Source organism: Pseudophryne corroboree, chromosome 4, assembly GCF_028390025.1.
Source record: "Pseudophryne corroboree isolate aPseCor3 chromosome 4, aPseCor3.hap2, whole genome shotgun sequence".
Lineage (NCBI taxonomy): Eukaryota > Metazoa > Chordata > Amphibia > Anura > Myobatrachidae > Pseudophryne > Pseudophryne corroboree.
Genome location: NC_086447.1, coordinates 130347541 through 130362976, shown reverse-complemented (window position 1 = coordinate 130362976; position 15436 = coordinate 130347541). Strand labels below are relative to the sequence as shown.

At 48.4% G+C, this 15436-nt stretch overlaps 1 protein-coding gene across 2 annotated transcripts in view; it reads left to right on the top strand.

Moving 5' to 3' along the window:
• TAF1B (TATA-box binding protein associated factor, RNA polymerase I subunit B) overlaps window positions 1-15436 on the top strand; it is a 316001-nt gene that overhangs the window by 9954 nt on the left and 290611 nt on the right. For both annotated transcript variants that reach the window (XM_063915434.1, XM_063915433.1), the window contains exon 2: window positions 1265-1363. In XM_063915434.1, coding sequence (XP_063771504.1) covers window positions 1265-1363 — 99 coding nt within the window. The remainder of the gene's footprint in view (window positions 1-1264; window positions 1364-15436) is intronic.

Sequence of the window (15436 nt, the reverse complement as noted above, 5' to 3'; positions counted from 1 at the left end):
GCCGGACCTTTCTGCAGGAGATGCATTGTTGGACCTAGTCCGTGTTTAAGGATCTACGTGGATCGTACCAGTGCTATTAGAAAAACAGACACACTCTTCATTCTCTACGGATTTCACAAGAGAGGATGGCCTGCTGACAAGCAGACACTGGCGAGGTGGCTTCGAATGACTATTTCAGAAGCATATTCTCAAGTTGATCTCCCTGTTCCGGCTAATGTCTCTGCTCACTCTACTCGTAAGGTAGGTCCGTCATGGACAGCACAATGTGGTGCTTCAGCAGAACAGATATGTAAGGCAGCCACATGGTCTACCATTAACACATTCATTAGACATTCTGCCTTTGACACCTTTGCTTCTCAGGATGCTGAATTCGGGTGAAAGATTCTCCTGTCCAATCAGGAGCGTCCCCACCACTAAATTGCTTTGGGACATCCCAATATTATCCTGTGGACCCTGTAGAAGAAATAATCGTTATGGTAGACTTACCGTTGATAACTGTATTTCTTCTAAGTACACAGGACCTACAGGGACACACTAACCTCTTCCTTAGTGTACTGAAGGGTGTGCATGTTTGTTCTTCTCGCCTGATTAGGGCTTTCTATGATGCTCCTGTCTTGAGCTTTGGAGAATAACTGAATTGCCTGAGCCATGAGGTGGGGATATAGGGACGGGCCCGTTGCATTCTGGGAGGCCGAAAGCTTTGACCGTTTGGTGCCAATCCGCTGTCGCTACCTCATATCCCAATGTTATCCTGTGGACTTAGGAGAAATACATTTATCAACGGTAAGTCTACCATAACGATTATTTCCCATGGTCAGCCAGTGGCTAGCGCACTGTAACCCATAGCTCTCAGGTTAAGTGCCTGGAGCTTTGCATTAACCACCTGCAGTATGCAGAAGTACTTATTTCTGTTCGCACCTCAGTAGGGTGCGAGCAGAAAGTTAAGTGCACACTTAGGGCTAGTAGCAGGGTTAGCGCAGTCAGCACGTGAACAGCTTTGGGCCCTTTACCCCAGAGCTAAAGCCCTGCGGTAAGTCCTGTGGTTAACTGAATCCCACCATTGTGGTGCCAAATAAATAAACATAATAATAAAAAAACTAAGAGGGTGCGTGGATGGTACAGTGTGTACATGAAATATTCAGTCCTTGCCCAGGGCATTTTTAAAAGGGTACATTGGTGAAATGAACAGTTTTTTCTGCCCTGAATGTTTATCCATACCTTTTTATAAGGCTGTCCAGTACTCACATTTCCCTGTCTTTGTTAGAGGCATTATAAAGAGCCATGTCCACAATGTTCAGAAGTTACCTGGGGTGTCAACGATGAAGGCAGATTCTACTGCAAATCCTGCCACACCTTTATAGAGGTACGTTCCCTAAACACTCTAATATGTGCATGTTTTCCCTGATGTTATCTAGGCCTGGTAAATGTGATCGTTATGGTCCATGTTCTTTTTCATTTGCTATGTATTTCTCCTGTACAGTATTGGGTTATAAAGAGACTATAGGTGTGACCCAAAGGGGGGCAGTGATGTGCCCATAGAATTTCATGGAAATGCTCCAACGACAACCCCTCACAGGCACAATAATGGTCCCTTTATCACTATAGGGGTGTGCAGTAAAAAGAGCAATGTTACTCTGGTGTAATTATCCATGATGTGTGCAGCTGCTGCAGACCACTGAATTGCCCTGAAGGTGAATAACCCCCTTCCAGACAGACTCATGGCAATGTTCTCATGTGTGTCCAGTTTAGACATACAGTACATATGACCACCAAACAGATCACCATTTGTACACTCATTATGGCAGGGGTGGCCAACCAGTCAGAGACAGAGCCAAAAAAAATCTTGTTAGGTACATCTAAGAGCTGACATCGAACCAGAGGTGCGCATGCAAAAATGGGGTGTGTCACTCCAGCCAGCACCCTCCTGTGTCACTTCTGCCAACTCCCCCATGTGTCACTCCTGCCAGCACCCTCCTGTGTCACTCCAGTCAGCTCCCCCTTGTGTCACTTCAGCCCACCCCCAGATGTCATTACAGCCCGCCCCCCAACTTGTACCATTGCAGCAGCCCCTTATGTGTCCTCTGTATTCCGGTGGGTGGACACTGTGGCAGTACAGGGACCCCACTAGACCACCCGGGCAAGGACACAGGTCGGATTCTCTCAAAAATCCGTTTGCTAAGGCCCGCAGTACCCGGTGGTGAAGTCCAGCAAGGGGATAAGGCTCTGACCTGTAGCCCCTCCCCCAGCCCCAGTGCTACAGAGTAAATGTTCACGCCCTGGAGCTGCATCTCTCTCTCCCTCACTCCCTGTCAGCGTTTGGGCGCCATTACACATAGCTGCGCTGATCCTGGGACTGTTTGGGCAAATCCTCCTCTGTAAAGCCGCCTGCATGTCAGCGCTGTGCATTTTACAGGACACTTAAGTATTCTACATGTCTGCTGACAGTGTTAGTTAAGAAACAGTGCATCTAGTCAGGGTTATATGATACAAGTACCCTATGATATACATCCAGTCTTTACTGTGCATTGATATATCTATTGAGTGTATAGCTATACTTAGTCTTGTTTTGTATTGCTAGTCCAGTGCAGTTTTATTGCATGTCATAATTTCTGCATTGTACAATTTGACTATGTGTGTGTGCATATAGCTGCTGCGTGACTTCCATTTCGTGTATCTCACTCAGATTGCTATCCCTATATTCTGTAACCTGAGGGGGGCTAAGCGCGTCAGGTTTATTAGTTAATATAGGTGTTTCACAGGATATGCTTTTTGTGTATTTCTCTAACGTCCTAAGTGGATGCTGGGGACTCCGTAAGGACCATGGGGAATAGCGGCTCCGCAGGAGACTGGGCACAAAGTAAAAGCTTTAGGACTAGCTGGTGTGCACTGGCTCCTCCCCCTATGACCCTCCTCCAAGCCTCAGTTAAGATTTTGTGCCCGAACGAGAAGGGTGCAATCTAGGTGGCTCTCCTGAGCTGCTTAGAGTAAAAGTTTAAATAGGTTTTTTTATTTTCAGTGAGACCTGCTGGCAACAGGCTCACTGCACCGAGGGACTAAGGGGAGAAGAAGCGAACTCACCTGCGTGCAGAGTGGATTGGGCTTCTTAGGCTACTGGACATTAGCTCCAGAGGGACGATCACAGGCCCAGCCATGGATGGGTCCCAGAGCCGCGCCGCCGTCCCCCTTACAGAGCCAGAAGACGGAAGAGGTCCGGAAAATCGGCGGCAGAAGACGTCCTGTCTTCAATAAGGTAGCGCACAGCACTGCAGCTGTGCGCCATTGCTCTCAGCACACTTCACACTCCGGTCACTGAGGGTGCAGGGCGCTGGGGGGGGGGCGCGCCCTGAGACGCAATAAAAACACCTTTTTGGCAAAAAATACATCACATATAGCTCCTGGGCTATATGGATGTATTTAACCCCTGCCTATTTTTACATAAAAAAGCGGGAGAAAGGCCGCCGAAAAAGGGGCAGAGCCTATCTCCTCAGCACACTGGCGCCATTTTTTCCTCACAGCTCCGTTGGAGGAAGGCTCCCTGACTCTCCCCTGCAGTCCTGCACTACAGAAACAGGGTAAAACAAGAGAGGGGGGGCACTAAATTGGCATATAAATATATACAGCAGCTATATTAGGGAAAAACACTTATATAAGGTTATCCCTGTGTATATATATATATATATATATAGCGCTCTGGTGTGTGCTGGCAAACTCTCCCTCTGTCTCCCCAAAGGGCTAGTGGGGTCCTGTCCTCTATCAGAGCATTCCCTGTGTGTGTGCTGTGTGTCGGTACGTTGTGTCGACATGTATGAGGAGGAAAATGGTGTGGAGGCGGAGCAATTGCCTGTGTTAGTGATGTCACCCCCTAGGGAGTCGACACCTGACTGGATGGTCTTATGGAAAGAATTACGTGATAGTGTCAGCACTTTACAAAAGACTGTTGACGACATGAGACAGCCGGCAAATCAGTTAATACCTGTACAGGCGTCTCAAACACCGTCAGGGGCTCTAAAGCGCCCGTTACCTCAGGTCGATACAGACACGGACACTGACTCCAGTGTCGACGGTGAGGAAACAAACGTATTTTCCAGTAGGGCCACACGTTACATGATCACGGCAATGAAGGAGGTTTTGAACATTTCTGATACTACAAGTACCACAAAAAAGGGTATTATGTGGGGTGTGAAAAAACTACCCGTAGTTTTTCCCGAATCAGATGAATTAAATGAGGTGTGTGATGAAGCGTGGGTTTCCCCCGATAAAAAACTGCTAATTTCTAAAAAGTTATTGTCATTATACCCTTTCCCGCCAGAGGTTAGGGCGCGTTGGGAAACACCCCCTAGCGTAGATAAGGCGCTCACACGCTTATCAAAACAAGTGGCGTTACCGTCCCCTGATAGGGCCGCCCTCAAGGAACCAGCTGATAGGAAGCTGGAAAATATCCTTAAAAGTATATACACACATACTGGTATAATACTGCGACCAGCAATCGCCTCAGCCTGGATGTGCAGTGCTGGGGTGGCTTGGTCGGATTCCCTGACTGAAAATATTGATACCCTGGACAGGGACAATATATTATTGACTATAGAGCATTTAAAGGATGCATTTCTATATATGCGAGATGCACAGAGGGATATTTTCACTCTGGCATCAAGAGTAAGTGCGATGTCCATTTCTGCCAGAAGAGGATTATGGACGCGACAGTGGTCAGGGGATGCGGATTCCAAACGGCATATGGAAGTATTGCCGTATAAAGGGGAGGAGTTATTTGGGGTCGGTCTATCGGACCTGGTGGCCACGGCAACGGCTGGAAAATCCACCTTTTTACCCCAAGTCACCTCGCAGCAGAAAAAGATACCGTCTTTACAGGCTCAGTCCTTTCGTCCCCATAAGGGCAAGCGGGCAAAAGGCCACTCATATCTGCCCCGGGGCAGAGGAAGGGGAAAAAAGACTGCAGCAGACAGCCTCTTCCCACGAACAGAAGCCCTCCCCCGCTTCTGCCAAGTCCTCAGCATGACGCTGGGGCCTTACAAGCGGACTCAGGCACGGTGGGGGCCCGTCTCAAGAATTTCAGCGCGCAGTGGGCTCACTCGCAAGTGGACCCCTGGATCCTGCAGGTAGTATCTCAAGGGTACAAATTGGAATTCGAGACGTCTCCCCCTCGCCGGTTCCTGAAGTCTGCTTTACCAACGTCTCCCTCCGACAGGGAGGCGGTATTGGAAGCCATTCACAAGCTGTATTCCCAGCAGGTGATAATCAAGGTACCCCTCCTACAACAGGGAAAGGGGTATTATTCCACGCTGTTTGTGGTACCGAAGCCGGACGGCTCGGTGAGACCCATTTTAAATCTGAAATCCTTGAACACTTACATAAAAAGGTTCAAGTTCAAGATGGAGTCACTCAGAGCAGTGATAGCGAACCTGGAAGAAGGGGACTATATGGTGTCTCTGGACATCAAGGATGCTTACCTCCATGTCCCAATTTGCCCTTCTCACCAAGGGTACCTCAGGTTTGTGGTACAGAACTGTCACTATCAGTTTCAGACGCTGCCGTTTGGATTGTCCACGGCACCCCGGGTCTTTACCAAGGTAATGGCCGAAACGATGATTCTTCTTCGAAGAAAAGGCGTCTTAATTATCCCTTACTTGGACGATCTCCTGATAAGGGCAAGGTCCAGAGAACAGTTAGAGGTCGGAGTAGCACTATCTCAAGTAGTACTACGACAGCACGGATGGATTCTAAATATTCCAAAATCGCAGCTGATTCCGACGACACGTCTGCTGTTCCTAGGGATGATTCTGGACACAGTACAGAAAAAGGTGTTTCTCCCGGAGGAGAAAGCCAAGGAGTTATCCGACCTAGTCAGGAACCTCCTAAGACCAGGCCAAGTGTCAGTACATCAATGCACAAGGGTCCTGGGAAAGATGGTGGCTTCTTACGAAGCGATTCCATTCGGCAGATTCCACGCAAGAACTTTTCAGTGGGATCTGCTGGACAAATGGTCCGGATCGCATCTTCAAATGCATCAGCGGATAACCCTGTCTCCAAGGACAAGGGTGTCTCTCCTGTGGTGGTTACAGAGTGCTCATCTCCTAGAGGGCCGCAGATTCGGCATTCAGGATTGGGTCCTGGTGACCACGGATGCCAGCCTGAGAGGCTGGGGAGCAGTCACACAGGGAAGAAATTTCCAGGGCTTGTGGTCAAGCATGGAAACGTCACTTCACATAAATATCCTGGAACTAAGGGCCATTTACAATGCCCTAAGTCAGGCAAGACCTCTGCTTCAGGTCAGCCGGTGTTGATCCAGTCGGACAACATCACGGTAGTCGCCCACGTAAACAGACAGGGCGGCACAAGAAGCAGGAGGGCAATGATGGAAGTGGCAAGGATTCTTCGCTGGGCGGAGAATCATGTGATAGCACTGTCAGCAGTGTTCATTCCGGGAGTGGACAACTGGGAAGCAGACTTCCTCAGCAGACACGATCTTCACCCGGGGGAGTGGGGACTTCACCCAGAAGTCTTCCACATGATTGTGAACCGTTGGGAAAAACCAAAGGTGGACATGATGGCGTCCCGCCTCAACAAAAAACTAGACAGATATTGCGCCAGGTCAAGGGACCCTCAGGCAATAGCGGTGGACGCTCTGGTAACACCGTGGGTGTACCAGTCAGTGTATGTGTTCCCTCCTCTGCCTCTCATACCCAAGGTACTGAGAATCATAAGAAGGAGAGGAGTAAGAACTATACTCGTGGCTCCGGATTGGCCAAGGAGTACTTGGTACCCGGAACTTCAAGAGATGCTCACGGAGGACCCGTGGCCTCTACCTCTAAGAAGGGACCTGCTCCAGCAGGGACCCTGTCTGTTCCAAGACTTACCGCGGCTGCGTTTGACGGCATGGCGGTTGAACGCCGGATCCTGAAAGACAAAGGCATTCCGGATGAAGTCATCCCTACCCTGATCAAAGCCAGGAAGGATGTAACCGTGCAACATTATCACCGTATCTGGCGTAAATATGTTGCGTGGTGTGAGGCCAGGAAGGCCCCTACAGAGGAATTTCAACTGGGTCGTTTCCTGCATTTCCTGCAAACAGGACTGTCTATGGGCCTAAAATTAGGGTCCATTAAGGTTCAAATTTCGGCCCTGTCGATTTTCTTCCAAAAAGAACTAGCTTCACTTCCTGAAGTTCAGACGTTTGTCAAGGGGGTACTGCATATACAGCCTCCTTTTGTGCCTCCAGTGGCACCTTGGGATCTCAATGTGGTGTTGGGATTCCTAAAATCACATTGGTTTGAACCACTCACCACTGTGGACTTAAAATACCTCACATGGAAAGTGGTAATGCTGTTAGCCCTGGCTTCAGCCAGGCGTGTTTCAGAATTGGCAGCTTTATCTTATAAAAGCCCTTACCTAATTTTCCATACGGACAGGGCAGAATTGAGGACTCGTCCTCAATTTCTCCCTAAGGTGGTTTCAGCATTTCACTTGAACCAGCCTATTGTGGTGCCTGCGGCTACTAGGGACTTGGAAGATTCCAAGTTGCTGGACGTGGTCAGGGCCCTGAAAATATATGTTTCCAGGACGGCTGGAGTCAGAAAATCTGACTCGCTGTTTATCCTGTATGCACCCAACAAGCTGGGTGCTCCTGCTTCTAAGCAGACTATTGCTCGTTGGATTTGTAGTACAATTCAGCTTGCACATTCTGTGGCAGGCCTGCCACAGCCAAAATCTGTAAAAGCCCATTCCACAAGGAAAGTGGGCTCATCTTGGGCGGCTGCCCGAGGGGTCTCGGCTTTATAACTTTGCCGAGCAGCTACTTGGTCAGGGGCAAACACGTTTGCTAAATTCTACAAATTTGATACCCTGGCTGAGGAGGACCTGGAGTTCTCTCATTCGGTGCTGCAGAGTCATCCGCACTCTCCCGCCCGTTTGGGAGCTTTGGTATAATCCCCATGGTCCTTACGGAGTCCCCAGCATCCACTTAGGACGTTAGAGAAAATAAGAATTTACTTACCGATAATTCTATTTCTCATAGTCCGTAGTGGATGCTGGGCGCCCATCCCAAGTGCGGATTGTCTGCAATACTTGTACATAGTTATTGTTACAAAATCGGGTTATTATTGTTGTGAGCCATCTTGTCAGAGGCTCCTTTGTTATCATGCTGTTAACTGGGTTCAGATCACAGGTTGTACGGTGTGATTGGTGTGGCTGGTATGAGTCTTACCCGGGATTCAAAATCCTTCCTTATTGTGTACGCTCGTCCGGGCACAGTATCCTAACTGAGGCTTGGAGGAGGGTCATAGGGGGAGGAGCCAGTGCACACCAGCTAGTCCTAAAGCTTTTACTTTGTGCCCAGTCTCCTGCGGAGCCGCTATTCCCCATGGTCCTTACGGAGTCCCAAGCATCCACTACGGACTATGAGAAATAGAATTATCGGTAAGTAAATTCTTATTTTTTCTCTGTGATTTTTAGTCACCGTATACCTCTTGAATCCTCTGTTTGTGCTGATACACTACACAGGGGGTTCTTGTCTGGTATTTAGCTGCTGATATTGTACTGGGTTGCCTTGAATTGAGCTTTCAGATATGTGAGCTACAAGGGGCAACGGAGCTGGGGCTGATCCCACATTGCGTGGTGGTGATGCTGCAGACACGTTGGAGGAAAACTTAGCAGCAGAGGGTTCAGGTTTTGGGGGTTCCTTACCCCCCAGTGGGACCGTAGCAACGGGGGTTCAAAATGACCCACCTTTGGCTACTTTCTCCACGTTGTTAGGTACGCTAGTAACTAAACTTACGCCCCCTATGGGAACCTGTGCCGGTACAACCGCTTATGGTCCCTGCGGTTAATCCACCATGTGCAGATCACCTGTCCAATCAGTTACAGCAATTGAACAAATCACTGACCAAACACAAATCTAACCCTCGCCCGCCTAAAACCAAGGGGTCCTCTAAGCGGGCCATTACTTCCTCACAATCCACCCACATCCCAGACACCTCATCTGATGAGGATGGCGTATATACTGACCCCACAGACACTGATCCAGATACTTCTGATGGGGAATCTGTCTCACAGGTAGATGTTCCTGACTTTTTGGAGGCTATCAAGCTAATTCTTCAAATTACTGATGACCCAGAACCTGACGCTGCTCCTAAGAAGCCGGATAGGTTTAAACATCAGAAAGTAGCTCAACAAGTTTTACCTCATTCTGACCATTTATACTCCTTTCACACTGCACAAATAGCATGGTATCGAGCCAGCAAATTGGCCGGTCGACATGGGTCGGTGTGCGGTGTGAAAGGGGCATAGCCAAAATCGCGGGTCGCCTGACCCGACAATTCAAATAAAGCAGTGTTATACCTGGGTTGAATACCGGGTCAGTGGTTGCGTAAACGGGCTCCCGGGTCGATGCGTCCCGGGACCCGTTTACTACAGCAGGGAGAGGCGGCGCGGAGATGAGCTCATCCCCCAGCGCCGCCGCAGGCTCCGCCCCCCGCTACTATGGCAACCCGCCCGGCATATTGCCGGGCTGGGGAAGCCTGCAGCAGCGCCCAATGCCGGATCCCACCCGGGAAGGACCCGTTACCAATTCCCGGGTGGGATCCGGCATTGGCAGTGGGAAAGGGGTTTTAGTTGACATTCGTCAGGAATCCTGGGAAAATCCAGGAAAGAAATTCACACCTCACAAGAAGATGCTGACTCGCTATCCCCTCGCTGCAGAGCTCAGTAAGAATTGTGAAACAGCTCTGCCTGTAACTACCTTCATGTCTCACAGAACCGACGGATAAGCATGTGGAGATGTGGAGGGTTGCTGAAAGGCGATTTACACCCTGGCAGGTGCTGTGCATCGGCCCACTATTGCAGCGACATGGGCTGCAGAGGCTATTGAAGCGTGGGCTCGGGAGGTGGAAGCGGATCTGCCTTCCAACTTCTCTGATCATGCTAGACAATGTCTATCGTATATTGTCACAGCTTCTCATTACATTTAGGAGGTGGCTTCTGATGCGGTATTCTGGCGGCCAGGGCTTCTACTACGTCCATTCTGGCTCGCAGGATTCTTTGGCTACGATCCTGGTCTGTGGATCTGGATTCTAAGAAAACCCTGGATGTGCTCCCCTTACATTCTTTTTGTAGAGGACCTCAACAAGATAGTGGCTGACTTAGCTTCTGCTAAAACAGCGTGTCTACCTAGTGCAGCTCCTTCGCTTCCGAAGGCTAAGAGTACTTCCTTTCGCTCCTTTCGTCCTCCCTGGAAAAGCAAGGGGTCAGGCGTACCCGAAACAGGCTCGCACTTCCAAACCCACTAAGCCCAAACCTAAACGGGCCTGGGCTGCCCGTCAGCCAGCTTCCAAAACTGACAAGCCTGCTGCATGCAGGATCCCAGAGTGGGGGGCCGAGTGTTTACCCAGGAATGGTTGAAGACCACTTCTGATGCCTGGGTACGGGAAGTCGTCACTCGAGGTTACGCCATATCCTTCAGAAATCGTCCCCCTCATCGATTTAGGACATCCCCAATGTCATTCCCTGTGGAGCCCAGTGTACCCCGCAGCAGAAAACGAGATTTATGGTAAGAATTTACCGTTGTTAAATCTCTTTCTGCGAGGTACACTGGGCTCCACAGGGCGCCCACCCTGACGCACTTAGCTTCTTTGGGTTGGTATGGCATTAGCCGCTGACACTTTCTCCTGTTGTGAGAATGTGGTGTATGTGGCTACTAACGGTTGTCGTCTCTCTTACCTGCTACTGCATTGGACTGGTTAACAAAAACTGAGCTCCTGTGCACGGAGGCGGGGTTATAGAGGAGGCGTTGCTATGCATTCTGGGAAGAAGGTCAAAGCTTTTAGCCTGTTGGTGCCTCGGATCAAGATCCTACTCTACACCCCAATGTCATTCCCTGTGGAGCCCAGTGTACCTCGCAGAAAGAGTGCAGTCGGACAATGTAACGCAAGTGGCTTACATAAACCGACAGGGCGGAACGAAGAGCAGAGCTGCAATGTCTGAGGTAACAAGAATCATCTTCTGGGAATAAAAACACGCGTTGTCGCTGTCAGCAATCTTCATTCTGGGAGTAGACAACTGGGAAGCGGACTTCCTCAGCAGACACGATCTCCATCCAGGGGAGTGGGGTCTCCTTCCGGAGGTGTTCAAGGAGGTAACAGATCTTTGGGGTGTACCCCAAATAGACATGATGGCCTCTCGTCTCAACAAGAAGCTTCGACAATATTGTTCCAGGTCGAGGGACCTGCAAGCCGTGGCGGTGGATGCCCTACTGACTTCGTGGGTATTCCAGTCGGTGTACATGTTTCCACCACTCCCACTCATTCCAAGAGTGCTAAAGCTCATAAGGAGAACAGGGGTTCAAGCGATCCTCATTGCTCCAGACTGGCCAAGAAGGTCTTGGTACGCGGATCTTCTGGATCTACTGCTAGAAGAGCCAAGGCCTCTTCCTCTTCGGGAGGACCTGCTGCAGCAGGGGCTGTTCGCCTATCAAGACTTACCACGGCTACGTTTGACGGCATGGAGGTTGAACGCCAGATACTAGATATTCTGAACAAGGTTATTCCTACCCTGATACAGGCTAGGAAAGGAGTTACGTCTAAACATTACCATCGTATTTGGAAAAAATATGTATCTTGGTGTGAGTCCAAGAAGTTTCCTACAATGGAGTTTCAACTGGGACGTTTTCTCCTCTTCCTGTAAGCAGGTGTGGATATGGGCCTGAGGTTAGGATCCCAAAAGGTCCAAATTTCGGCCCTATCCATTTACTTCCAGAAACAGTTGGCTGCCCTCCCTGAGGTTCAGACTTTTTTGAAGGGAGTTCTGCACATCCAACTTCCCTTTGTACCGCCTACGGCGCCTTGAGATCTTAACGTGGTGTTGCAGTTCCTCCAGTCGGACTGGTTTGAGCCTCTACAGGAGGTTGAGGTCAAGTTTCCAACGTGGAAGGCTGTCACTTGGCCTTAGCTTCTGCTAGACGTGTGTCGGAGTTGAGGGCTTTGTCATATAAAAGCCCATACTTGATCTTCCATGAAGATAGAGCTGAGCTTCGGACACGTCAGCAGTTTCTTCCGAAGGTTATCGGTATTTCATATCAACTAACCTATTGTGTGCCAGTTGAGACTGACTCCTCAATTTCATCAAAGTCCTTAGATGTTGTAAGGGCTCTAAAAATCTATGTGAGGAGGACTGCTCATCACAGAAAATCGGACTCTCTATTTGTCCTGTCTGATCCCAAGAAAATTGGGTGTCCTGCTTCTAAGCAGACGATCTCTCGCTGGATCAGGTTTACTATCCAACATGCATATTCTACGGCAGGCTTGCCGTGTCCTACGTCTGTTAAGGCCCACTCTACTCGTGAGGTGGGTTCTTCCTGGGCGGCTGCCCGGGGTGTCTCAGTCAGGGTTGAACACGTTCGCAAAGTTCTACAAGTACGATACTTTGGTCTCTGAGGACCTTAAGTTTGGTTAATCAGTTCTGCAGGAGCCTCCGCGTTCTCCCTCCCGTTCTGGGAGCTTTGGTACATCCCCATGGTACTAATGTGGACCCCAGCATCCTCTAGGACGTAAGAGAAAATTAGGATTTTAATTACCTACCGGTAAATCCTTTTCTCGTAATCCGTAGAGGATGCTGGGCGCCCGCTCAGCGCTTCGTTTTTCTGCAGTGGTTTTCTGGTTCAGTATAAATTTGTTTTTCGTTAAGTACTGCATTGTTACTTGGTAAGTACTGTTTCAGTGGTTGCTGAGTTTCCAAGCTTGTTAGCTTGGTTTGCCTTCTGAGTGTGAGCTGGTATGAATCTCGCCACTATCTGTGTTAAATCCTTCTCTCGAAGATGTCCATCTCCTCGGGCACAGTTTCTAGACTCAGTCTGGTAAGAGGGGCAAAGAGGGAGGAGCCAGCCCACACTCTCAAACTCTTAAAGTGCCAATAGCACCTAATGGACCCATCTATACCCCATGGTACTAATGTGGACCCCAGCATCCTCTATGGACTACGAGAAAAGGATTTACCCGTAGGTAATTAAAATCCTATTTTCTGATGCCCTATAAAGATAGATTGTGTATTGCTTTGTGGACTATAAGTACAGGTTTTTTTTATTTCAAGTAATATGTTCACATCTTTAGGGTCAGAATGGAATCTCTACATAGTATCACCATATCTGTGGAACGGAGAGGTTATACCTTGCTAATATAAACCACCACTACCAAGATGGCCATCTCTTACCACATCACCAAAGTGGATGTGGGTAGTCGCACTGATGCCAGCCATAAGAATATATCACCCTTACAGGGGAATTAGATATCACTTCAGTCACCTCTTTTATAGGCTTAGTGTTTCTGACAAACACATTCTGACTTTATGCGGGTAGGTAAACGCAACATTCCCCATATCAGGTCATAGAAACATAGAATTTGATGGCCGATAAGAACCACTTGGCCCATCTAGTCTGTCCCTTTTATTTTTTTATTTTTTTAATCCTTTAGGCAATCTCAACCCTTTTTGAATCTTAATTCTTTGTAAGGATCTTCATATGCCTATCCCAAGCATGTTGAAATTGCTCTACAGTCTTAGCCTCTACCACCTCTGATGGGAGGCTATTCCACTTATCCACTACCCTTTCTGTGAAGTAATTTTTCCTTAAATTTCCCCTGAACCTCCCTCCCTCCAGTCTCCGTGTATGTCCTCGAGTTCTAATACTTCTCTTCCTTTGAAGAATGTTTCCCTCCTGAACTTTTTTAAGTCCCTGGATATATTTGCAAGTTTCTATCATGTCCCCCCTTTCCCTTCTCTCCTCCAAACTATACATGTTAATATCTTTTAGCCTTAAGTCATTTACAAAGGTTCAATCTAGTAGCCATGCAAAACTTTTCTATTTCTGCAAATGCACCAATTGTCTGTCTGCGCTGTCCATGGGATTACAGTCCAACTGGAAATGCAGATGTTAGAAAGAATGAGTAAAAAAAATGTCTCTGCAAAGTTCCACACTGCGATTTTCCTACAGTGCAGCCCTATGTAGCCTGGCCACCCATTAAATTGAAGTCTTTTAAGGGGCTTGGTACATTAAATGTTTTGAGTCGCCCTCTAATCAGAGAACGCGCCCTTTTGGATGTCACTGAATGAAGAAAAAAAAAATGTAAGCAAGTGTTTGCACATTGCTTGTGAATATATTCTCTTGATGTTCTCACAAGATTAGCTGTTTGCATTATTTTAGAAGTCACCATTTTTCTTTCTCTTCCTCTGAATAAATCACCTGTATTTCAATTTTAGAACTAAGTAATGCTGCTGCTGTATAGGCCGTATAGGCTTGCTATATAGGGGGTAATTCACATCTGATTGCCGATCAGATTCTAACTGCGTATGCACTGCAATGCGCACGCGCGTCAGACATCAACAACGGGCGTCGCCGGTCAGCGACGGGAAGGTGTGAAAAATCCGATCGCACGGGCGCTCGCAAGGTGACAGGAAGAGGCCGTTTGTGGGTGGCAACTGAGCATTTACTTGGAGTGTCCAGAAAAATGCAGGCGTTCCCAAGTGTTTTCAGGGAGGGTGTCTGATGTCAGCTCCGACCCCGATCAGCCTGTTCTCATCGCACTGGAGGAGTAAGTCCTGGGCTGCGCACAGACTGCACAAAGTGGATGCAGCTCAGCTACACATGGGATCGCACACCTGCACAGCAAATTTACACCACCCTTGTAGGCGGCGACTATCTGATCACAGGACAGCAAAAAACGCAGCCCTGCGATCAGATCTGAATTCGGCCCATAGTCTTCTATTGCTGTCTACCTTTTTTTTTTTTTTACGGAATATTTTATTGAAAGCATAAAGGTAGATACAGAAAATAAAGAGAAATCCATAACATAAGAAAGATGATATGCAATAAAAATGGAACGAACATGAGGTATAACAGGCAAATCAAGGGCTATCACATTAAGCAAAAGGGATAACCAATGAAGTCCTCAAGTGAAATTTTGGAGACTGTGGAGCAGAATGAAGCCCAAAATAAGGGCAAACAGAAGGGGGGGTAGGGTTGGAGGGGACGAGGGTGGTGAGAGCCCCAGATGGGCCTAGTGATAACTAAGAGGTCGGAGATTTGAGAACTTGGTTAAAAGTGGCCATGAGGTGGGGGACAAGAGGGCCCTGGAACGTTTTGTCATAGGAAAAAAGGAGACCATCCGGGCCTGGAGCTTTAAAAGGTTTCTGGGGTTTAAGAGCATTAGTGACTTCCTCATGGGTTCTATTGCTTTCTGTTTTCTGCCTCTTGGTTTCCCACTGGTGCCAGGTTACAATCCACCGCTCCAGTGTGTGGACAGATGAGAGAGCTGTTGCCACTGGACCCGACTTGTTTTAGTTTTCCATGTAGTAAGGGTGGTGGTGTGTAAGGATTGTGGTTTTGATTAAATTAACATTATCTTCTGTCCAATCAGAAGCTGCTTTCACTATAGAAGTA